Raw genomic sequence first — 26,565 nt, 5'->3', positions numbered from 1 at the left:
GCGAAGTGAAGTGAGTTCAAAATTAATTGTTTATGTTGATGACATTCTGGTCACTGAAAAGACTCTGGAACAACATTTGGATCTGTTAAGAGATGGTTTTTCAAAATTAGACTCAGGAGGTATGATTTTGAAAATAGCTAAGTGTAAATGTGGTGTGGAATAAGTTAAATTTTTAGGACATGTTATGTCTGAGAAAGGAATTGCACCTGATAAAGAGAAACTTGATGCTATTGCTAATTTTCCTATTCCTCGCAACAAAAAAGAGCTTAAGTCTTATTTTTACATTAACTGGATTTTACAGAAAATTTTGTGGTAGCCAAGCTTTGAATGCTCTATGCTTGTACGAACTTTTGAAAGAGAATACCATTTAGTTTTGGAATCAAGAGTGTCAGGATGCTTTCAATGAGATCAAAGAACAGTTGTGTCAAAGTCAGATATTGTTCAGACCAGATTTGTCCCTTCCTTTTCTGTATTATGACAGAGAATAGTGATGTTGGTTTGGGTGCTCATTTATTTCTGGAGATTGAAGTTGAAGGTGTTATTGAACATAAATCTCTTGCATTAGTTTCAGGAGACTTAAGACTGACTCGGAGGATTGAAAACTATGTTGGCCGGAACAGTGTATTGATACTTTAATACACATGAGAGCTTTGGTCATTGTGGATCGACCAAATGCACACAAAAGATTCAGGAAAACATGTATTTTTATAACATAGGAAGGAGAGCCAAGAAGAAGATTGCCAGCTGTGACAGATGTCCAAGAGTAAAGGTAAGTAACCAAACAAGCAGAGGCCAAACGCAAAACATACTGCCTCATGTCTGTGGCTCTTTATGGGACTTTGCCTTAGTGCAAGAATGGATTCTGTTATGTTTTTGTGGTGGTTGATGTATTTTCAAAGTTCATAAAGCTGTTTCTTCCTAAGAAAGCTACCAGTAAGCACATCATCTCTAAGTTTGAAGAAGCATATTTTCATCAGGTGGGTACTCCTAAAATGATTTTATCTGATAATGGTTCTCAGTTTAAATCACAAGCTTGGAAAGGTTTCATTGATCACACCAAAATAAGGCACATCCTAATCTTGGTGTGCCATCCTTGGAGCAAACCTGCAGAAATATGTATGAGAGGCATTGGAAGGCTGTTTAGAACATATTGTAGCAGGAATCATACCAGTTGGATAGATTATGTCAGTGATTTTGAGGATATTATGAACAGCTTACAACATTCTTCAACAAGTTTTTCACCATTTGAAATGATGTTTAATCGCAGACCATCTAACGTTATTTCTGAGAATATTGAGTTTCCACCATGTAAAATTCTGTCACCACATGACAGGGAAGAGTGTGTTAGGGAGATGATGAAAAAACAGGGGGATAGGAGAAAGCAGACATGATGGTAAAGGCAGATTTTCTAAGTCTGAGGTAGGAGATCTTGTGACAGTGAAAGCCAAAGAAAAATCTAAAGTGTTAACATCTGAGATAAAATTTTTTTCGATATTTATATTGGACCATTCGAAATTCTTGAAAATCCACATCCTAATGCATACAGGCTTGTGTATCCTAAATCTAAGAAGATGTTTGGATTATGCAATATCACTAAACTGAAAGCATTTAGACATGATCCATAAGTACCTATTTTTTTCCACTGTGATGAATTTAATATGTAAGATGATGTGATTTCCAGAGTACTGTCTCATCTATTGACTGAACTTAAATCTATTTGCAGATTTCCATCACTATATAATTGTGTTTTGTTTGTCATGAATTTAGTATGTAAGATGACGTAAATTTTAAAGTTCTGTCTTATCTACTGACTGAGTTAAAATCTATGATACACTACATAATTATGTTCTGTAATAGATTTGTGCTTCAGAATTTGATACATATATGCCATAAGACTAAATAAGTAGATCCTTTTGCAATTTTGAAATGGGATGATGTTCATATTTTATACTGTAAAAATTAGGAATAGTATCTTAGTGTATCTGTGTGTATCACCTTGTTAGTTCATTTTTTCTTTCATTGCATTTAACTCTATTTATTAATGTTTAAAATGTGAATGCTCTTTAATCCTATCTGATGTAAATCCTACATAATTGCTTTTGCAATATAAATAGGGAGAGCATATGCCGTGTGATGTGAAGAAGGTATTCAACATCATATTTGTATTGTATTGTATTGCATTAAACTGGGGACCTAGAAATGACGGAGAAGCTTTTTCCCGCTGTAGTCCTCAGTAGTTCACAACCCCACAACAGGCTACAGCAGCCCACCCATCCACCGCCACCCCACTCCAAACCCAGGGTTATTGTGCGGTGTTGCCCCCAGTTGACCCCCCCCCCTCCCCCCCGGGAAGCGTCTCATACCAGATGAGCGTAACCCAAAATGTTTGTGTGATAGAGTAATTATGGGGTACACATACATGGAAATGGTGCACAGCGATCGCTGACACAATGTAACTGAGGCGGAATAAGGGGAACCAGTCTGCATTCGCCAAGGTAGATGGAAAACTGTCTTGAAAACCATCCACAGGCAGGCCTGCATACTGGACCACGACGCTAATCCGCCAGGCGGATTTGTGCCAGGGACTGGCACACCTTCCCGCTTGGGAAGCAGCGCGTTAGACCGTGTGGCTATCTGGGCGGGCTAAATCATATTCAGTACACAAAATAATGTTTCAGGATTTGATGTGAATGCTAGACAGGAAGTTACCTGTCCATTGGAGTGTGTGATGAGAACTCTAGGGAGCAAACTGAGAGATGTGGGTGTATCCACCCCCCACACTGCTGTATGGCTGTACCCTGCTGGACCAGTCAACTTACAAGAGATTTTAGGTGCTGGGTAACATACTCAAGCATCTGTCATCTACATCAGTGTTGTGACTGAGATTTGTAAATTGTTAGCCAAGACTGTCAAGTAGGAGCATTGACTTCCTAATACATAATGTAACTTTAAATCACTTTTTTTTATCAATTGTAAATGAGTCTTATAGGCCTTTGTGTATGTGGGTTAGTTTGTATGGACAATTGGCAAATAGTGTGGAAGACATTTACTAGTATAGACAATAATCTTGTAAAAGTTTATAGAACAAGGAGGTCAAACCATAAGAGTATATGTAACTATGCCAAAAAGGTTGAAGGAAAGGTGAAATGGACTAAAACTGATGATAGTCCAGATAATAACCAAGATGCCAATGTTAAATCCTGACTAGGTTTAAGACTCCTTTTAGACACCTCTTATGACAGGCAAACAATTATTGTAGGTCTATTGTAGTCTATTCTTGTCCACAACACCATAGGAGGAATTGTATGGGTGTGTGTGAAATGCTGGGCTTAAACTTTATAAACAGCCTCTCACTGAAAGCTAAAGAAATTGTCTGAACACATGTTTATGTGCCCTGCATCGATGGCATATCCTTCCTTTTGTTTAATGTACTGACAAAATAGTCCAACATTTTGATGAAACCAATGTAAATGAATAGAGTTTGATTCAAAATTGTGTATACAAAATGGTATCCCCCTCCGTCCACCCTTAAGTTAGCCAATCCATTGTTTCCAGTAGCCATAGTCCTTCCAATAATCCAATAAATTAATAAAAACTATAAAAAGAATGACTTTAACAAAACTCATTTTATCTGCTAACAGAATTTTATATGATAATGCTAAACAAACAGAAATTTATACATAACGATCAGCCTATATAAATTCGATACATTTTTTTCTGTTAGAACTGTTTAATTGAGCAATGTACAGTACAATGGCTGTAAGTTCACAGAAAACATAAGATGATCCAAAAACCATATGTATAATACCAACTGTTTTAATAGTATTATGAAATGACATTAAGTTTTAAATAGATTAGTATAATTTCTATTATTATTTATTATATATTTGAATCATAATATATGATCTATAGAAAAAATAACAGTGCCTATCTACTTGACAAGTTTCAAGCACAGTGTAGTTGCTGAGACCATGTAATTCAGAGGGAGATTCAGTTACCTGTTAGAAGCCCTGCACCATCATAGCTCCAACGAGCACTAAAAATGGCTCCTTTGTGAGCATCAACTGATTTCTCTATTCTTCCATTTTTGTTGACCAAATGGAATTTACCTGGGAAAAAATAAAATATATTGATGCTAATAGAATTATGTATGGCACCAATATGAACCATAATCATAATGGAAGTATTAGAATATTATACGTGTTAGTAGGGATTTATGAAAAACATTCAGCAAATTAATATATTTGGCATGAAGTCCCTGAGGTAATTAGTCATCCACGTAGGGGTTGGAAATCAGAAATCATATGCTGATTCTGGCATCTCAAGAATTTAAATACAGTATTCCAAAATACCTGTTTATTAACATAAAGTACAAGTTATTTTAGAAAGATTCATCTGATTGCACAAGATTATATCTTTTACACGAATGAAGATAGAAACTTTGGGTGGATTTCAACTTATGCATAGGACAATAAAATTTTTATTTTCAAAAGAATCATTTGATTTTACAAGGTCATGTATTTTACATGTGCAAAGGTACAAACTTGGAGTATACTTTTTACAAATATGTTTAGGATCATAGTTTTCATTTACTTTTCACAAATGTTCAATCTGTTGTCCAATGAATGCAAGATGAACAACCAGATGACAGTAAGGCTCATTCCATACTTTTGCAAGCATGTCTGGAGTTACTGTATTTACTGTTGTTGCTATGCAGCGTCACAATTAACCCAAAACTGTTGGAAAAAGAGGCACATAGATGGAGAAATTCACAACATCCTCTCTCTCACCCCCCCCCCCCCCCCCACTCAAAAAAAGTACTGTGAGATTGGATGACTTGGAGCCGTCCTAAAGAAAAATGAAATTTTTGGCATGATCTCACAACTGTGGAAGAAGCCAGATCTCCAACGTGAGAAATGGTTAATTTTCAGCTGGCAAGATGAATGTACTTCTATGGCCTACACGCAAAAATTCTGCTAAATCAATTCTACCTCTTGAGCAAGCATTCAGGGGCAGCTTGTGGATTTCCACTTACAGAAAAAAAGTGTCTTGAAACTACTGTTGCCATCGTTGAATGGTTTGAGCTCTGGATGTATAGTTCTGTACTCTTAAGACAAATCATGGTGCACTGGTGGACAGGGTGCCAAGGTAAACATTTAGACTCGATACATCACTAACAGTCAAACCTAAGTTTCCATTTTCATTCATGTAGAAAATAGTGTCTCATGAAATCAGATGAATCTTTTAGAAACAGCCAGAATAATTCTGACTGGGGTCAATCAGTACAGACTCAAAACACAAAAAGCAAAACAGAATTTTACTATGCCATGATGTACTGCCCCAGTTGTTTTTCCTTGTCGTTTTTATTTGCTTCTATACAAAGTCTCGTAGCCTCCAGCAACTGCATGCTTTCTCTGTTACTCATCATCTCTGTGCTGTCATGTTATATTACAGATGTCACCAAAATAATTGAACAGGTACTTTATAAACAAAAATTTCATAAAGTAATATTACATAAACAATCCTCTTGTGTCCATTTTCAAAAGGTTACATAATTATGTTGTGTCTCACAATCATATTTACACTAAACAATACATTAAATGTTCAGATTTAAATAATGACTGCACCCAGTTCATCATATAAGGAAGTCTCCACTGTATGTAGTTCCAGTAAAGAAACTTTTAAGGAATCATTGACTGCTCCACAATAGGTGCCAAATAAAGCTATGGGTTAAGACAGAGAAATGCTAAATGAAACATGTTTGGCTGTCAGGAAAACAATGAGTGCAGGCTTCAATGAGTACCGTAACACAATCATATCAAAAGACTTTTGGCAAAACCCAAAGAAATTCTGGTAATATGTGAAGGCCATCAGTGGTACCAAAGTAAGTGTCCAGACACCTACAGATAACACTAGAACCAAATATGAGAGTAGCAAAGTGAAATCAGAAATGCTGAACTTCATTTTCAAATATTCCTTCACAAATGAAATTCAAGGAGAACTATCCCAGTCCATTGTTCACAACATTGCAAAGATGAGTAATGTAGTTTCACAGATACTGGGAAACAACTGTAATAAAAAATAATGAAGGAATCTTTAGGGCCTGATGGGAATCTATTAGATTCTATACAGAATTTGCAGCTTAGTAAGCCAGTTTTATAGCCTTGATTTATCGCAGATCCCTCAAACAAAAAACTGTGCCCAATAGAGGGAAACACAGGTTACACCCATCTACAAGGATACCAGAAGTAAGCCACAAGAGTACTGTTCAGTATCATTGACATCCATCTGTTCTAGAATCTTAGAACTTATTCTAAGCTCAATAAGATATCTTGAACACAGTGACCTCCTCCAAGCCAACCAATATGGATTACGCGAACATCATTTGCACAAAACCCAAAGCTCACTTTTTATAAAGCACTTGACTCAGTACCACACCAATGCTTATTTACAAAAATATGATCATACAGGATCATCATCATCATTATTTAACAGTTCCAGTTTCCTGGGTACTGGTAATGAGCTTCTTCCACTTTGTCCTGTCCAAATACACCTGTTCACGAAGAACATCATCCACTGTCCATCCTCTGGTCACTATATCAGCCATAATCAAGTCCATCCATAGGGTTTGAGGTCTTTCTTGAAGTCTTTTCCTCTCAAATGTCTTTCCAAATTTATTTTGGCTGTTCTAGTTGACTCCATTCTCATCACATGCCTGTATCATTGAAATCTAGATGCGTCAATTCAATCTAATAGGGATGTCTTTATTCTGGCTTCTTTCCTCACCTCCTCATTCCTTAACTTGTCCATTTTGGTCTTCTGGATGGTGGATCTAAGAAATTTCATCTCTGATGCTTGCATCCTATTATACAGGGTATCAAATGAAATATGTGACTACATTGGTCTCTTCTTAGTAGCGACGATGAATGTCTTAATTTGGATGGAAAGTCATTGACAGTTGTAGGTAACTTCTGGCATGCCCCAGGTAAGTGTGTTAGAATACTTGCTGTTCATGTTAATAACCTCACAGACAAAGTTAATAATAATAATAATAATAATAATAATAATGTCAATTTTTTCAGATGATACAGTACTGTCTGAAGAAATCTGCACAAATATCCTGTCAGGTATTGATAAGATTTCAGGGCAGTGCAGAAATTGGCAACTCACTCTATGTGTTCAAACTGTAAAATTGTGTTCTCCACAAAACAAAACAAAAAATATATTATCAACAGCAGTAAGTCATAGTTGGTATTAGTCAAATGATACAAATACCTGAGTGTAAAAAGTTCTAGGATATGAAAGTCAGTGATCACATAGGCTCAGTCATAGATAAAGAAGGTGGCAGATTTCAGTTCACTCATAGGATACTAGAAAACTGCAATCAATCTACAAAGAAGACTGCTTACAAACCACTCATGTGACTCATCGTAGAATACTGCTCAAGTATGTGGGGTCCCGTACTAGATATGGCTAACCGGGGATATTGAAATTATACAAAGAAAGGCAGTACAAATGGTCTCAAGTTTGTCTTAACTATAAGACATCATCATGGAGATGCTGTAAACCCTAAAGTAGCACACACTAGAAGACAGACACCAAGTATTCGACAAAAGTCTACTTACAAAGTTCTGGAACTAGCTTTAAGATATAAATCTAAGAACATAAATCAAACACCTTTGTACTGTTCTCCTAGTGATCATAAAGACAAAATTTGCCTCATTAGAATTTACGGATTGGCATATAAGCAGTCATTCCTCCATTATTTTATCCATGATGGTTTAAGAACACTGTACCTGCTGAAATAACTTACAGGAATGCAGCAGAGTGATGTTGATGAGAACCACTGATATTTCAACAGGAGCAAACCCTGCCATTTTAAGGCATAACTACAGCAAGTAAGTGCTGTACAAGGGAATTTAAAACCTCAGTTTTCAGAGAAACTCTGGAAAGGGAACACACATACACATAACATCGTAAACACCAGTGCCATTGATAGTGATATTCATAATGAATGGATGAGTTAGACTTAATTCTGTCTCTCTGTTTATCGAAAAGGGAAAGAGCAGGATTCCCTGCAGAATTCAAACAAAACCACTATCTCTATTTATAATATTACTTGCTAATTTCATTTCAGCTCCATCCTTAATACACTATCCCAATACCTGCAACGGCATGCCAGAATCTCCATGTTGTTATATTTCATAGGATGACCAATACCAATACAGTGATTTGAAATGGTGGATTTGCTTGGGTGTTGTAAGCATGTGTGACTCTTAAGCTCAGTACAGTTGTCCTCCTCAGTCCTCATACTCTGACCAACATACAACATGTCACACCTGCAGGGTATGTGATAGACACATGCCTTATGCAAATCCAGATCATCCTTTACAGAAACTACAAGATGATAGATGGTGGTCGAAAAATACATATCACATCATATTTCTGCAAAATGCAACCAGTCCTGTTTGAAATGCTCCCTGTGTAAGACAAAGTGGCCGAAGACTTTGGTGTGACCTCAGTATTTTCATCACTCACCTGGTGCACAGTTGGCTGACAGCACAGTACACATCTGACCTGTCTTTCACTACAATGGTTCTGGTGAAAGGTGACTTTGAGATGGGCTAACTCAGCTGACAACTCTCAGTGTCCAAGATGACATGGGCCCTGTGAACCAAAGTATGAAGTACCTCTTCACATTGAGCCAGATGGTGATAAATATTAGCCTGCAGATGCAAGTCAGTGTGAGTAGGCTTCTTGTAAATGACATGTCCCAATGTACCACCAACATTCCTCCTGACCAACACATCAAAGGAGGCAAGAGAGCCATCCTTTTCCACGTCCATCAAGAAATAAATATTTGGGTGCCCATGAACAGCAAAGGTCCTGATTTAGAGGCTCGGTCCAGCACAGAGTTTCAGTCTGCCAAGAAGTTTCTTACCAGCACACACTCCACCACAGAGTGAAATTTTATTCTGGAATCACACCCCAGGCTGTGGCTAAGCCATGTCTCTAAGATATCCTTTCTTATATGACTGCTAGTCTTGCAAGTTTTGCAGGAGAGCTTCTGTGAAGTTTGGAAGGTAGGAGGAAAGGTACTGGTGGAAGTAAAGCTGTGAAAATGGGTTGTCAGTCATACTTGGGTAGCTCAGTTGGTAAAGCATCTACCTGCAAAAGGCAAAGGTCCTGAGTTTGTATTCTGGCCTGGCACTCTGTTTTAAACTGTCATGAATTTTTGCATATGGTTGATTTTAGCTCACACACTGCAGTTAATGAAATGTAGGTAAGATAGCAAAATTTTACTTAAAACTGAGAGCTGAAGGATGTCTCATTCCATTCTCAAATTATTAGGTTTTATATACAAAGGATGGCTGCATGCGACTTGACCATTCACGTCCTTGCGCATCATGAATCATGTAGTCATAATAATGGTTGTATCTTATAAACGATTCATGATACTGAAACAAGGTTTTCTGCAAATGACAGCATGCAATGAGGCACATAATTTGTATGATAAATGTTAAACACATTTTCATTCACCCATGTTTGGAAGTAACTTGTTCGCAGCAATGAGAGGTTGGCAGCTCAGGACACTTTCAGACATCCATAGCACTGCAGAAAGGCCCAAGTGGTGCATGTATACACATCCACAGCACATGGGAAACAGTGTAGTGGGATGTGTACACACAGCAGTGAAAGGATTAAGGAAGCAGTTGAAATTAAATCAGCAAGTAACCTTATAAATAGGGATGGTGGTTTTTGTTTAAATTTTGCATGGAACCCTGCCCTTTTCCTTGTCAAAAAAATGGAGGGACACAATTAATACTATTGCACCTATTGATTACTAATTTCACTATCAATAACTTCTGACTTTGGTCATCTTTGATTTGTGATGACACTAGTGTTTTCAGTGTGCACATGTGTGTGTTTTCCCTTTCAGGGGTTTCTCTGAAAACAGGTTTTAAATTCCCTTGCACAGCACTCACTCACTGCAGTTATGTCTTGAAAATGGAAGGTGTACCCCTGTCCAAACATCAGCAGTTGTTGACGACATCACCCAGCTGCATTCCAGAAAGTTACCTGAACACTGTCTATGGCGGGGGAACTCAAGTCTCAACACTGTAGCTGTTTTGTAAATATCACCGGAGGAAAAGCTGCAACCAGACAGACTTTTTATGGATGATTAGTTTCACCATAAATGGTAAATGGAATCAAAAGTGCAGCTTATAGTCCTCCTGCCCCCCTCCTACCGGAAAACATGCTTTCCATCATGCTCGACAAGTGAATGGAATGGGAAGAGGGTCTGGTACAATGGGAGTATCCTCTGGCATGCTCTTCAAAGCAGTTTTCAGAGAATAGATGTAGATCTCCTGTTTACAACATAGCCCAAAATATTGGACACAGTTAACGTGCAGCAGGGAATCAGTGATCATTAGGTCATTCTGACTGTGAGTGTAAATATAATTGTAAAGGAAGATATATCTGCTTAGAAAGTGATATAAGAATTAGATTTCAGATTACCTGAGCAGTCAACATGAAACATTCATCTCTGAGACTGACAATGTTGAGTATAAATGGGCAAAGTTTAAAGAGTACTCAACAAAATGCATTAAATAGGTACGTGGCAACCAAATATGTGACGTCAGGAAAGACCCATCGTGGTTCAAAAGCCATGTTATAAAGCTGCTCTTGAAGCAAACAGAACTTCACCACAGATTTAAAGGTAGCCAAAGCCTCATAGCCAAATTAAAACCGAATAAAGCCAAAATTAGCATAAAGAGAGCCACGTGTGAAGCATTCACCAAATTCAAAGATACAAATTTGTCTGCCAATCTACCAGAAAATTGTGAGTAGTCTTAGACATACGAGGATATGCCAAAAAGTAATGCCTCCAATTTTTTTAATGTAAAAACTTATGTCTTTTTAAATGAAACAAATATTATTAAAATTCTACATTTTTATGCTTCTTGTCTACACAACTGCACCCTTCTGCCCCTAGAGAGCCCTTAATTGTATCATATAACATGATGGTAAGTGTTTGTTGTAATAAAACTAAATAAATAAATAAATATTACTAAATATTATTAAATATGCATGTGAAAACGTTTTTTTAATTGATATAACATGATTGCATTATTAGAAATGTTCTGTGCTTTAAAGAATCTTTAGGCTATTGGACTTCGTTTCTCACTTTTTCAATTGTAGCTGCTGGCAGCAGACTCCAAGTACACCAGTGTTTGTCATAATTAAGAAAAACCTCCTTACTTGGTTTCACATCACTTGAATAAGAAATACTTAATACTGCTATCAAATTTCTTTCTTATTTCAAACACGTGTGATACAAAATACTCATAGCCCATCATCCTCTGCATGGCACTGCTTAAGAGACGGTTTGGTTGGTTTGTGGGGGTTGAAGGGATCAGACTACAAAGGCCATCGGACCCTTTTTCCACGACCATGAAAACCCACAAGGAATAAAACATCAACTGAGGTAACAAGGGACGACACAGAACAAGAAAGACGCAGACAAAGACCAGAAAACAAGGAATAAAAAGCACACAGAGTTTTCAAGTGGTTGGCCAAACTAAAGCCTGCCATTGCAGCAGCATCCATTAAAAGAGCAGGGAGTGTATCAGACAGTGGGAACGTCTTTGTTGTATATGGGCCCAGAAAAGAGGTCGAAGAGGAAAAATTCAAGCACAGAGAGAAGAGCCCAGACGTGAACCGCAATCGTACACCCTCACCGGGGCCGCCTTTCTGGAAGATGAACGCCGAAGTTGGGGAACAAGAGACAGTAATTCAGATGCGTGGGCAAGCTACAAACATGTGCAGCATAAGTGGCCAGTAGTCATTGGCACCAGATCTGCAATGGAGGGACACCAGCCTCCATAAGTATGCTGGTTACAGGGTTTGTGTGGAAAGCTCCAGATGCGAGTCGGATCCCGCAACATGGAAGGCGATGCCACACCGTAAGCCAGGCTCCCATAATCAAGACAGGACTGAATCAGTGCCTGATACAGCTGTAGAAGGGTAGACCGATCGGCACACCAGCTGGTGTGACTCAAGCAATGAAGAGCATTAAGATGCCGCCAGCATGTCTGTTTAAGCTGCTGAATATGAGGAAGCCAAGTCAACCGAGCATCAAAAAGCAATCCCAAAAACCAATGCATCTCCACCACAGAAAGAGGTTCGCCATAAAGATGAAGCTGTGGTTCAGGGTGAACAGTGAGATGCCGGCAGAAATGCATGACGTAAGTCTTGGTGGCCGAAAACTGGAAGCAGCGCGATAAGGCCCAAGACTGCGCCTTGCGAACAGCACCTTGCAGCTGCCGTTCAGCATACAAAGAAGCCAATACAGACGTTCCTGCAGCTGCAGTGAGCCCATTGATAGCAACTAAAAAGAGGCAGACACTCAAGACAGAGCCTTGTGGGACCCCATTCTCCTGGACTCGGGAGGAACTATGGGAAGGACCAACTTGCACGCAGAAGGAAAGAAGCAACAGAAAATTTTGAATAAAAATAGGGAGCGGGCCCCTAAGACCCCACCCATGAAGCGTGGTGAGGATGTGATATCACCATGTTGTATCATATGCCTTCTGCATGTCAAAAAAGACGGCAACCAGGTGCTGTCTGCAGGCAAATGCCATACGGATGGCAGACTCCAGGTAGACCAGATTATCGGTGACAGAGCAGCCGAGCAGCCCTTACGGAACCCACCCTGGGATGGAACCAGAAGGCCCTGAGACTCAAGTAGCCAACTCAACCTCTGGCCCACCATGGGTTCGAGCAACTTGCACAGATTGTTGGTGAGGCTAATAGGGTGGTAGCTGTCCACCTCCAGTGGGTTCTTGCCAGGTTTCAACATGGGGATGATGATGCTTTCCTGCCACTGTGATGGGAACTCACCCACAACCCAGATACAGTTGAAAAGGTCTAGGAGGCGTTGCTGGCAGTTCACCAAGAGATGTTTGAGCATCTGACAGTGGATGCGATCTGGCCCAGGAGCCGCATCAGGGCAAACGGCTAGGGCACTTTGGAATTCCCATTCACTGAATGGAGCACTGAACGATTCAGGGTGGCGCGTATGGAATGAAAGACTCTGACATTCCAACCGCTCTTTCAGGGAGCAGAAGGCCAGCTGGTAATTCATAGAAGCGGAACTCTGAGCATAATGCTCTGCTGAGAGTTCTGCAATCATGTCGGAGTCAGTACAGACTGCTCCATTCAGGGAAAGCACAGGTACGCTGACATGGGTCCGATAGCCGTAGAGCTGCCTAATCTTGGCCCAAACCTGCGATGGAGAGGTACAGATGACAATGGTGGAGACATACCTTTCCCAGCACTCCTGTTTGCATCGGTGAATAAGGCGGCAGGCTTGGGCACGGAGCCGTTTAAAGGTTATGGGGTGTCCCAGTGATGGGTGCCACTTATGACGCTGGAGGGCCCGCCTGCGATCACTAATTGCCTCAGCAATCTCAAGTGACCACCAACGCACAGTCCTCCGCTGGGGAGATCCAGAAGAACAGGGAATTGCAGATTCCACTGCAGAAACAATGCCGGTAGTCATCGTCTGAACCACCACATCAATGGCATCATGAGAAAGAAGCTCAATAGTGGCAATGGGGGCAAACGAGGCCCAGTCAGCCTTATTCAAAGCCCATCTGGGGAGGCACCCAGAAGAGTGACGTTGCAGCAGTGACAGAAAGATCGGAGAGTGGTCACTACTGCACAAGTCGTCATGCACACTCCTTTGAACAGAGGGTAGAAGGCCAGGGCTGCAGACCGAAAGGTCGATTGCTGAGTATGCACCATCCAATACACTGAAATGTGTGGAGGCACCATTATTTAAGAGAGAAAGGTCAAGCTGTGCCAACACTTGCTCAACAACAGTGCCTCGGCCTGTTGCCACCAATCCACATCACAAAGGGTTATGAGCATTAAAGTCGCTCAGTAACAGAAAAGGTCATGGCAGTTGGGCTATCAGCGCAGCCAATACATGCTGTGGGGCATCACCACCCAGTGGAAGATAGAGACTGCAGACAGTACAGCATGAGGCATCCACACCTTAACAGCAACAGCCTATAAAGGTGTTTGAAGAGGGACACACTTGTTGTAAAGAGAGTTAAGGATGTAGACGCAGACTCCACCAGATACCATCTCATAATGTGACTGATTCTTATAATAATCCCGATAGCCACAGAGGGCGGCGGTTCACATCGCCAGAAACCAAGTTTCCTGGAGAGCAATGCAGATGAAAGGGTGAAGGCTGAGAAGTTGTTGGAGCTCAGCAAGGTGATGGAAAAAAACGCCACATTTTCACTGGAGAATAGTAGGATTGTGAGACTGGGAAGGCATTGAACATTCAGTGAGGTGGTTTACGCCTCAGGGTCACCTGCTGCCACTGACTTATTGCCTGAGCAGTCTATATCTAACATGTCTGAGGGTCTGGTGAGATCTAGGTCCTCAGCCAGAATCTCCACCTCATCCTCAGATGCAGAGCTTGTAGGTAGCAGTGGTGTGGGTGCCACCACAGTGCCTTGGCTCTTTGGGGTATTTTGCTTTTTTGGTTTCTCTTGCTGCCCCTTAGGTTTGTCCCGCTGGGAGGGCTTCACTGATTCAGTCTCAGGGACTGAGGAGGACCATGAAGCCCTTCAACCAGCTACCTGTGGTGGCTTCAGCCACTGGCGGGTGTCAGCTATACCACTGGTAAGATCCTGGGAAGGGAGTGACCCAAGGGATCCCCTCCTAATGAGACGAGCCAAAGAAGTTGTATGCTTCTCTGGCTTAGAAGTGGGGACTGACATCCCCAATGGTTGGGGGGGGGGGGGGGGGGTTGCTCCTGAATTAGGTGCTGTAGGAGCAACAGGAAGGGTAGTGCCCCCCATGGTCAAGGGGGCAAGTGTAGTCTTATGGCTCGGAGAGCCGACTGGAATTTGCTGAACTGATGGGGCTATCACTGTTGTAGCAGCAGCATAAGAGGAAGTCAGTCGCACAGGATGGAGTCATTCAAATTTCCTCTAAGCCTCAGTGTGGGTCAATCAGTCCTGGGTCTTGCACTCCATCATTTTTCTTTCTTTCTGTAAAATCCTGTAGTCTGGCAAACAAGGTGAATGATGCTCTCCACATTTGACACAGATGGGAGGCAGGGCACATGGATTATTGGGATGTGATGGGCTTGCGCAATCTTGACATGTGAGGCTGGAAGTACAGTGGGAAGGCAATATGGCCAAGCCTCCAGCACTTAAAGTATCGCATCAGGGGAGGGATATAGGGCTTGACGTCACAGTGGTAGACCATCACCTTGACCTTCTCAGGCAATGTATCACCCTCGGAGGCCAAGATGAAGGCAGTGGTGGCAACGTGATTATCCCTTGGACCCAATGAATGTGCCAGATGCAATGAACACCTTGTCGCTCCAAATTGGCGCGTAGATCATCATCAGACTGCAAAAGAAGGTCCCTGTGGAATATAATGCCCTGGACCATATTTAAGCTCTTATGACCCGTGATGGTAACAGAAACATCCCCCAATCTGTCACAAGTGAGTAATGCCCCTGACTGGGCAGAGGATGCTGTTTTTATCAAAACTGCCCCAGAACGCATTTTGGACAAGCCCTCCAGCTCCTCAAACTTGTCCTCTAAATGCCCTACTGAGGCTTCATCGTCGTGAAAGACTCCCCATCAGCTCTCACAAACCAGGTACTGGGGTAAATAAGTCTCACTGCCATCCTTAGCCTTTCGCTCCTCCCATGGTGTGGCCAGGGAGGGGAACAATTTGAGGTAGTACTTCTGTGCATTGAATTGAGCCCTGGAATGCTTAGAGACTGCTGGTAGCTGGCCACCTGCAAGAGATGATGTACCATGCTTCATTGCGGGTCATCTGCCCTGATGACACCCACTCTCACGAAGGGTCCTCCCCATGGGCGCCACCCAGCATCAGCAAGGGCTACCTGGTAGGATGGCCATTGCTGGGAGTCCCGATGCCCCAGGCAGATAGGCATCTACTCCTTGGCATACATGGGGAGTTAACGGCACAGGCATCAGCAGAGCGATCCCTGTATTGTGAGGGGGCTACAACCAACAGGCAAAGAAGTCCATGGTCGTCGTCAGCGCAGAAATCGACACTGCATAGTGCATGGGGGAAACCGCACAGAGGAATGTAGCCTCACCCAAGAGATGGAGAATGAGCAGGGATGCAATGCGAAGACAAGAAAGGGGGGCTTAAGATCTCAATGCACTAGGGGCACGATGCACCATGTAAGGTGTGCTTCCACAGTTGGCTAGCTCTTCGGAAAAATTTGGAAATATGGAGGTCAAACCCTACAGGGGGACCATCACATAAAGGCTGAAACATGTGAGACTCCTTTTAGTCACCTCTTACGACAGGCAGGAATACCGCGGGGAGTGAACATCTCCTTACAGGAGCATGAGGGGGGGCAAAAAAAAAAAAAAGTGCAAAAAATTGAATGAACGTTTTTGGTTTTTTATTTTTTCTCCATTTGTCTGCGCCTTACCACGTATACATAATTACGTCTTTGCCAACACTTAAGATCAATAGGTGTTTCAGTTTTTTTGTTTTTTAATAAATTTTAATTTTACAATATCCTGGGGGCCTTTCACCATGTACTCATACAATTGCCCTCAAACTGTACATTGACATACAGTGTTTTTCTTTCTTTCTTCTTTTTTTTATGTGTATATTTACATTGCCATTAGCAGCTGATGTTCTTTATTTGTCAGCTTCTCTTTTATTTAATGTAATAGATATGTCAGCTTATCCTATGTATGTTAAATTTCTACAAGAAATTAAAAGATTATATACATAATATGATAGCACATATTTGAATTTAGCGAGCTAACAATAATGTTCAGTATGCTTCATTCTCACTGCCGGGTTCCACACTGGCGCACTGGCCAATTTGGCGACCAAGAGCTAGACGCTAACGGTCACATGTTAGATGCTGCAGGGTGTATAAGGGAACAAGAGAAAAAAATTTCCGGATTATAACTGTATTTTCCCCGGGTATCCCGTTTAAAAAATATGCTTTTTCCCGGGTGAAAATACACTTTTTCTGTGCTAAGTGACAGTAGGTTTTCCTTATATTTCCCTCGGAACTGTAAAACTTATCAATCCTTTGAATGGCTAATGTTTTATACACTGGTGCAGAATTTCCAGAAAAAAAAAGAAGAAAAGACAGGGGGAGAGAAGTTTTGGAAAGACCTTTGATTTACAGCAAAATATACGCTGCATATTTTCTTGTTATGAAAGTATAAATTCGAATTGCACCAAACACAGTGCATTAGTTTCCAGAGCATTGAAATCAAGATTCCGATATCCTTTTGTAAGCCAGTCGTATCTCACGCCACACGATCTCGCCAGCTGATGACAGCAGATATTCTGAGCATAGGACACGTGTTATAGTCAGCCAATAGCATGGTCACTGATACATAGCACGAGCACACATAGAGGAAAAGGTGAAGGTTTACTTTAAAATACATAGTATAGCTACAAGAAGAGCTAAGCTTTCACATATAATATTGGTCTCTAAGATTAACAAGCTACAAGAGAAGCTAAGCTTTCACATGTAATATTGATCTTTTTTTGTGTGTGTTATACTTTACGATACATCACACAAATATGCCAGTAAATTTAAAATTATGACATAAATGTCTGGTCTTCTGAGCTCAAAACTCTTGTAAGTGGCTGGGCCTCAAAGTGTTCAGTTTTAAGCACTCTGTGATTTAGAAATTCATCCCACTTTCTCACACATAACATAATTCATCTTGCGTAAAAAGAAATTTACTTTGAAAGTAACACTTTTCAATCCACTGTTCGCAGTACTATCTGGAGACTGTTGGAAATAGATTCGATTTAGCAGTTGCCAGAGAATGTCAGAAAACAGGCATTACTGCGCGTGCGCAGCTGCAGTGGTGTAGGAAGCCCACATGTTTGTATGTATAAAGCATAAAGAGATCTTACATTACGCCATAAAGAAACAGGACATCAGAGGATACTCCTAGAGCATCAGAATTTCGTAAACCATACTAAAATTCATAATTCGGCTTGAACTGCACATTCATATTTTCCAGATTCACAAGGAAGTAGATCCCATCTGATATTAAGCTTTTCAGCGTGGTTTTTGGGATGTAAATTTTCTTGGAGTACCAGTACTGTACGATCTCATTTTTGGTTCTTTATTATGACATAATTTTGTACATGTCAGGAGATGATAATGTGCACCTGAAATTCAGTGAATACTCTGGAATGAAACACTTTGTTTCAAATAAAATGATTGCCTCAGTGGAAAGATTAATAAAGCCAAATTTCTTCAGCAAACTTGCAAAAATAACTACATTGTTCTGCAAGGCGATTAATGCTTGATTGCTAATAACTTGGAAATAAAATAAAATCAGAAAACTGAAACTAATAATATATTTTTGCCCTCTGTAATTATGTGAATGTATTTTAATTCACTTGATAGCTCCCAGCCACAGAAATCCATTTTGTTTTCATTTGACATGGGAGCTGTAAATGAAGAGAAGCAACAAAATCACTTAATGCAAACACAGGTCATGTGGAGACTAACTCTCTCCCATGTGCGAATCTGGAAGCTAGGGCACGCGAGAAAAATTTCTTTCATTTGCATCTGGCTGCTTGCTGCTACTGCCGATACAGCTAACAGCCACACTTCAAGTGGCAGGAAGTGGGAGAAGGTACTGCTCATACATGAGTCAACTGTGCATGCACATGAGCCTTCTGGCAACTGGTCAAACGAACCTAATGGGAACAGTTGTGACATCATGCTCATGCAAGCAGTTTATTGTTACGAATTATTACATAGTCTTCACCCTATGGCCTTTGACATATTTTTGCTTTTTGCAGACGCTTGTGCGTGCACGATGTTTTGTTGTTGTAAATGACGTATTTCCTTTGCCACTAAAGTTTTATTTTTTATTTTGTTTCCTCTCGTTTGTATTTAATTGCTGCAGTATTATTCTCCAGTGGCAGGATACAGTAACATTCTTTGCTAGAGAATCAATTCTTACCAGTCAAAATTACAAAAATTTAACTGAAAGCTAAAACAATGAAAAATTCCCGGAATTCTGAAAAATTCCCAGGTTCTTCCCGGTTTTCACTTGGATGAAAAAAATTCCCAAGTTTTTCCTGGGTCATATTCATCCTGCGCTACCATCACACATGCGTGCACTTGCTTTCTTAGTGTTGATTTCACATTGAGTGTCATACTTTCACCTGAGTGTCACATTCTGAAGAATTGCCATGGCGTTCGTCTTCATTCTGGATGCAGTGGGTGTGTGCTTATTGTTCAAAATCCGATGCTGTGGCAGAAGATCTCCATTTTTATGGCCCAGGCGTCATTATTATCCATCGTACTCACATTTTCAGTGGAGAGAAGCCCAACCAACAGCATCTGTTGATGAGGTAAGTACCTGCTCGAGCCACTTTAGTGCACTTTTATGTCTTTGTGGGGGTGGAGAACCTTGTCTCTTCCCGTTTTCTCTTCAACTAACCTGAACATCCCACGGTATGGTATTTTGGAAATTACATATTGTCCTGAATAGAGGAATTGCCACTTCTTATTCAGTTTGTCAATTTTTTTTTTAGAATGTGTCTGTAAGATCTCCTTGCCCTTCAAAAAATCGTGTAACACATTTCAGTTTCTTACTATAAATTTTCTTTTTATACTCAGCAAACTTGCTGTAAGGTGGAAGGAGTATATAGAGGGTCTATACAAGGGCGATGTACTTGAGGACAATATTATGGAAATGGAAGAGGATGTAGATGAAGATGAAATGGGAGATACGATACTGCGTGAAGAGTTTGACAGAGCACTGAAAGACCTGAGTCGAAACAAGGCCCCCGGAGTAGACAACATTCCATTGGAACTACTGGCGGCCTTGGGAGAGCCAGTCCTGACAAAACTCTACCATCTGGTGAGCAAGATGTATGAAACAGGCGAAATACCCTCAGACTTCAAGAAGAATATAATAATCCCAATCCCAAAGAAAGCAGGTGTTGACAGATGTGAAAATTACCGAACTATCAGTTTAATAAGTCACAGCTGCAAAATACTAACATGAATTCTTTACAGACGAATGGAAAAACTAGTAGAAGCGAACCTCGGGGAAGATCAGTTTGGATTCCGTAGAAACACTGGAACACGTGAGGCAATACTGACCTTACGACTTATCTTAGAAGAAAGATTAAGGAAAGGCAAACCTACGTTTCTAGCATTTGTAGACTTAGAGAAAGCTTTTGACAATGTTGACTGGAATACTCTCTTTCAAATTCTGAAAGTGGCAGGGGTAAAATATAGGGAGCGAAAGGCTATTTACAATTTGTACAGAAACCAGATGGCAGTTATAAGAGTCGAGGGACATGAAAGGGAAGCAGTGGTTGGGAAGGGAGTAAGACAGGGTTGTAGCCTCTCCCCGATGTTGTTCAATCTGTATATTGAGCAAGCAGTAAAGGAAACAAAAGAAAAATTCCGAGTAGGCATTAAAATCCATGGAGAAGAAATAAAAACTTTGAGGTTCGCCGATGACATTGTAATTCTGTCAGAGACAGCAAAGGACTTGGAAGAGCAGTTGAATGGAATGGACAGTGTCTTGAAAGGAGGATATAAGATGAACATCAACAAAAGCAAAATGAGGATATTGGAATGTAGTCGAATTAATTCGGGTGATGCTGAGGGAATTAGATTAGGAAATGAGACACTTAAAGTAGTAAAGGCGTTTTGCTATTTGGGGAGCAAAATAACTGATGATGGTCGAAGTAGAGAGGATATAAAATGTAGACTGGCAATGGCAAGGAAAGCGTTTCTGAAGAAGAGAACTTTGTTAACATCGAGTATAGATTTAAGTGTCAGGAAGTCATTTCTGAAAGTATTTGTATGGAGTGTAGCCATGTATGGAAGTGAAACATGGACGATAAATAGTTTGGACAAGAAGAGAATAGAAGCTTTCGAAATGTGGTGCTACAGAAGAATGCTGAAGATTAGATGGATAGATCATATAACTAATGAGGAAGTATTGAATAGGATTGGGGAGAAGAGAAGCTCGTGGCACAACTTGACCAGAAGACGGGATCGGTTGGTAGGACATGTTCTGAGGCATCAAGGGATCACCAGTTTAGTATTGGAGGGCAGCGTGGAGGGTAAAAATCGTAGAGGGAGGCCAAGAGATGAATACACTAAGCGGATTCAGAGGGATGTAGGTTGCAGTAGGTACTGGGAGATGAAGAAGCTTGCACAGGATAGAGTAGCATGGAGAGCTGCATCAAAGCAGTCTCAGGACTGAAGACCACAACAACAACAACAACTCAGCCCTGTTTTCTAGTGTAACCATGGCTTGTTTGATTATGTCTTGTAGTGTCATCTCTGTAGTGGGTACCTTTAGTATGGGTGACTACCACTCATTCGTTTATTTTGTCCAGAACATCAGTTCATTAGGTATGAATCCTGTTGAAGAGTGTGGAAGGTTACTGACAACTTGCACGAAGGGAGTTACCTACTCTACCCATTGGGTGTGTGTGTGAGGGGTGTACGTCCTAATAAACTAGTTAAATTCTTTAAAGACTCTTTCTACTGGGCTTGTTTCTGTGTGGAAAAGGCTTACTAATACATGTTTTATGCCCTATGAGATATAAATTGTTTCCACTTTTGCCCAATGAAATATGAAACATTATCAGTTAGTAGTCCCTTTGGTTTACCTACTCTTCTTGAATAGTCTCCCACAATTCTTTTCCTGATATCTGTGGCTGTTGCATTTTTAATGGTATACATTTTGATATGTTTCGAGAAAATATTGTTGTAGAAGAAGCTGAGTACCACAGTCACCGTGGTGTAGTGGTTATGGTTGCATGGAGGGTCGTGAGTTCCAAACTCACCTGAACTGTAAAATTTTAATTTCTATATTCGGTTCAAGTAAATTCTAGAAGTATCCACAAATGGGTCATTCCATGTCAATTCAAACAATTTGAGAAATTGTTCCAGCTGATAGTTTCAGATTTGGTTGAAATTTAGCACACCAATGCTACCAAGTGTGGAACACTCATGTACAAAATTTTAAGTTCCCCTGCCAATTAGTTCCAGAATTATGGCTTGTGAAAGAAGGTGGCATGACCCAGAAATTGCAACCCACATCTGGCAATCTATCTTCAGACCCAACTTCAGCTCTTAATAACTTTGGAACTATTCCGCACAGTCCATTGGAATTTTTACAACCCAGTAACATCCACTTAGAGAACACACACTATGAATCGAAACACCAACAACATATTTCTGAGGGAAAATAAAAAATTCCAAAATGTGATTTAAAAAATGTAATACGTTAAAAGGTACATATTGTAGGTGCCCTCTATGCCAAATATAATTCACTCAAAAAGGGTACAAAATTTTTTGTGGTAAGCTTAATGTGGTCTAAATGCACACAGAACTCATCTTGCCCATATCAGTCACACAGACAGAGTTACATACACACGAAAATACAAAAATTTGAAAAATCACCTGAAAAACATGGATTTTCTAAGTGTGGTAGCAAGGGGACACGTGATATCCAAGCCAAATTTCAAACACTGCGTAAGTAGACCACAATATAATATGTGGCAAAATTTCAACTTGTTATTGGAAGGCATTTGTGTACAATAAAAGTTGACACAGATGTATTTGGTTACGTTTCTTTTAACATGATTTAGTAAGTAATAGTGATGATGCAGACGGCTTGTTTCAGATAAAGCTGCAGCAACTGTTGGGAACCATTAGGCAACAGAAAGTTAAACAATGGTAGTTTTCAGGGACAGAATGAGTCATTGTTAGGCAGGAACAACAAAGGAAACATGCAACAATTACAGGTTACTCATGTTTTTAAGATTCTAGTTCAGACTGGTCAGTACTGTTGTGGAAAGTCAGTATGGAGGCAGAAGAGTGTACTAGTGGTGCTTTTGTTCAAACAAGTTGCAGTATTGGTAGAGCACAAGCATCTGAATGTCATAAAACAACATATGGAACAAAATGTGGCATTCACTCTGTACTTTATGATCTGGATGAATCAGACCAAGATTTGTTGCTTTGGAGATCCGGGATACACCCTGTGGGCACAAGAAGTACAGTTCCAGGAAACTTTAGTGTTTGTTGTCATCATATGAAAGTGTTTCTGGATAAGTATTCTTTCCTACAAAGAAGTTGTTTTGATCCATTTCGGATTCATAAGAAGACAGTGAAGTGTAGCCTCAGAGAAATTGATATAAAATCAGTATTGAAAGTGAATCACTGCATGGAACTTAACATGAAACCAGGACAAAATTATGTTCCAGGTGTGTTACACTGCTAAAAAATGAAGAATATTCTGATAATTTACATGACAGTGATGAGAGTATCAGCCACCTACAACCACAGCGGATGAGCAATTAAATACTTCAGTGACTGCTCCTGTTTTGTCTCCCATGAAGACACACAAAGTTGGGAAAAGAGACAGGCCCAGCTATGGTAGAAGAAAACTACAAGAAGCTCAAATGGAATTAAAACACAAAATAGCTGACACATAATGGTGGAAGAGGAAGAACTATCTGCTCCAAAGGAACAGAAATCATGCCAGAAATGCTCTGATTTGGACAAAATTGTGCATGATATGAAAGAAAAATGTGCCATATCCACACGCCAGAAAAAAGTAACTGTTGTTACCCTTGCACCTTCCAGCTGGTCTATTGACTACACTGCAAAGGAATTCAATGTTTCTACATATATGGTAAAGCAAACTAGGAAAATAAAAGCAACACAAGGAGTGGTTCCACAACTTCAGCAGGCTCTGGGTAAGCGATTGAGTTCAGAAATAAAGGTGCTAATGTTGGAGTTTTATGAAAACAATGACTACAGCCGAATAATGCCTGGAAAAAAAGAGTATGTAACAGTGAAAATGGGAAATTTATGTGTACCGATGCAAAAAAGACTGTTGCTATGCAACATATCAGAACTATATGTAGAATTCAAGGAAAAGTATCCCAATCCCAAAGTAGGTTTATCATCTTTTTTCAGTCTTCTGCCAAAATGGGTTGTGCCTGTAAGTACAAGGGGCACACACAATGTTTGTGTATGTGAGACCCATCAAAATGCTAAGCTGATGTTTACTGCTATAAAGGATTCTCGTCTGAATTATAAAGGTGCAATGAAGCTGCTAGTGTGTGACATCAGTTCCTACCAGTGCATGATACACACGTGTGAAAAGTGTCCTGGTAAGGCAAATCTTGCAGAACACGTGAATAACAAACTGTATGGTGAACTCCTTATGGATGACAATGAACTTGTTTCTTATAGACAATGGACACACATAGATCTCACAAGTCTTGAAACAAAGCAAAGTACAGAGGAAGATTTTGTTGAAATGTGTCGTCAAAAAACGGACAAACTAACCACACACAGCTTCACAGCAACAGCACAATCGGCTTATCTCCAGTTTTGTAAGGATAATTTGAAACAAGATGAAATTATAGTAATACTAGACTTTTCTGAAAATTATGCATTTATAGTTCAAGATGCCATCCAAGGATACCATTGGGGCAACAGTCAAGCAACTATCCAGCCATTTGTGATTTACTATAGAGGTGAATCAGGTGATGTGTCTGTTATGAACCTGTGTGTTTTTAGTGACTATTTAATTCATGATGTCATTGCAGTTCATGCCCACATTTGCACTGTCATGGCATATGTGAAAAACAAGCTGCCTCACATACATTTTGCAAAATACTTCAGTGATGGGGCAGCTAGTCAGTACAAAAACGGTAAAAATCTCGAAAATTTATGCATGCTTTACCACGATTTTCAGATTCACGCAGAATGGAATTTTTTCGCAACAAGTCATGGTAAAAATGTATGTGATGGTATTGGTGCTACCATTAAGCGCATGGCATCACGAGCTAGTCTGCAGCACCCTACAGAAGGTCGCATTCTAACATCTCTTCAATTATTTACCTAGGCACAGAAAAATGTCTCTGGCATACAATCACTCTACGTTTCGAAAGATGAGGTGAAATCAGTTGAAGAGTTGCTAAAAAGCAGACTAGAACATGTTAAAACTGTTGCAGGCACAAGGAGCCATCATCACTTCTCTCCAGCGGACTCTGACAATGTGCAGATGAGCAAACTGTCCGGTTATAACTATAGGTTCATGCACATGTGTCTTCACAGTGTGTCAGACTCAGGATTCAGAAGCAAAAGCAACAACATACAACCAGGTTGATATGTTATTGCTGTTTATGATGACAAATGGTACTTAGGATGTGTTGCCGAGTGCTGTGAAGCAGAAGGTGATGTTATTTGTGAACTTCATGGCACCAGCAGGACCAGCAAGGTCATTTCATTGGCCACATTTGCCAGACAGGTGTTGGATTCCTTTTGAACATATTCTTATGACAGTTCCAGTTCCTACCACAGTGTCAGGAAGACAGTACAATTTGCCACTCAATGTACAGAGTACAGTAGCTAAAGTGTGGGAGAACTTATGTTTGAAGCACAATCGACTGGTTTTTAGCAGTTAAGGTGCAGTAAACATTAATGATAGGTTGTGTTAATCTGTCTATATGTTATTGATTAGTGATTAAACAGTTGTGGGAGTGAATAAGAAGAGAGAGGCAGAACAGTTTGTGATATGTTTTTACAAAATTGTGTTGTGGAACAATCACCAAATACATCTGTCAACTTCCATTGTACACAAATGTCTTGCAATAACATGCTGAAATTTTGAGAGATATATCATTATGGTCTACTTATGCAGTGTTTGAAATTTGGATTGGATACCATTTGTCCCTTTCGTGCTACCACACCTCGAAAATCCATGTTTTTCAGGTAATTTTTCAAATTTTTGTATTTTCGTGTGCATGTAACTCAGTTTTTGTGACTGATATGGGCATGATGAGTTCTGTGTGTGTTTAGGCCACATTAAGCTTACCACAAAAAATTTATACCCTTTTTTGGTGAATTATATTTGGCATAGAGGGCACCTACAATATGTGCCTTTTAACGTAATACATTTTTTAAATCACATTTTGGAATTTTTTATTTTCCCTCAGAAATATGTTGGTGTTTTGATTCATGGAGTGTGTTCTCTAAATGGATGTTACTGGGTTGTAAAAATTTCACTGGACTGTGTTGAATAGTTCCAAAGTTATTAAGACCTGAAGCTGGGTCTGAAGATAGATTGCCAGATGCGGGTTGCAATTTCCGGGTCATGCCACCTTCTTTCACAAGTCATAATTCTGGAACTAATTGGAAGGGGAAACTAATACTTTGTACATGAGAGTTCCACACATGGAAGAATTAGTGTACTGAATTTCAGTCAAATCTGAGACTATGAGCTGGAACCCCTGGCTGAACTGACATGGAATGACCCAAATGTCAAGAATCATTGTACTGGAACGTTCTGTAACTGTATATATACCGTATTTGTTCTGGCTGGAGGCAGTACGCTCCACGCTCTTGTATGTGCAAGTACTGAATAAACCTTCGTTAAGTGAAGTTAGTGTTCATCATTCACCTAATTACACCTTCTTCTACAT

At 40.2% G+C, this 26,565-nt stretch overlaps 1 protein-coding gene across 3 annotated transcripts in view; it reads right to left on the bottom strand.

Annotated features, from left to right (window-relative positions):
- LOC126236888 (intraflagellar transport protein 80 homolog) overlaps positions 1–26,565 on the bottom strand; it is a 448,716-nt gene that overhangs the window by 398,931 nt on the left and 23,220 nt on the right. For all 3 annotated transcript variants that reach the window (XR_007545000.1, XM_049946524.1, XM_049946525.1), the window contains exon 3: positions 3,999–4,109. Coding sequence is in view for 2 of the 3 variants with exons in the window: in XM_049946524.1 (XP_049802481.1) it covers positions 3,999–4,109 (111 nt within the window). In the remaining variant the exon portion in view is untranslated. The remainder of the gene's footprint in view (positions 1–3,998; positions 4,110–26,565) is intronic.

This window comes from Schistocerca nitens, chromosome 2 (assembly GCF_023898315.1).
Source record: "Schistocerca nitens isolate TAMUIC-IGC-003100 chromosome 2, iqSchNite1.1, whole genome shotgun sequence".
In the NCBI taxonomy this organism is placed as follows: Eukaryota; Metazoa; Arthropoda; class Insecta; order Orthoptera; family Acrididae; genus Schistocerca; species Schistocerca nitens.
This window is presented reverse-complemented; position numbering and strand designations above follow the sequence as displayed.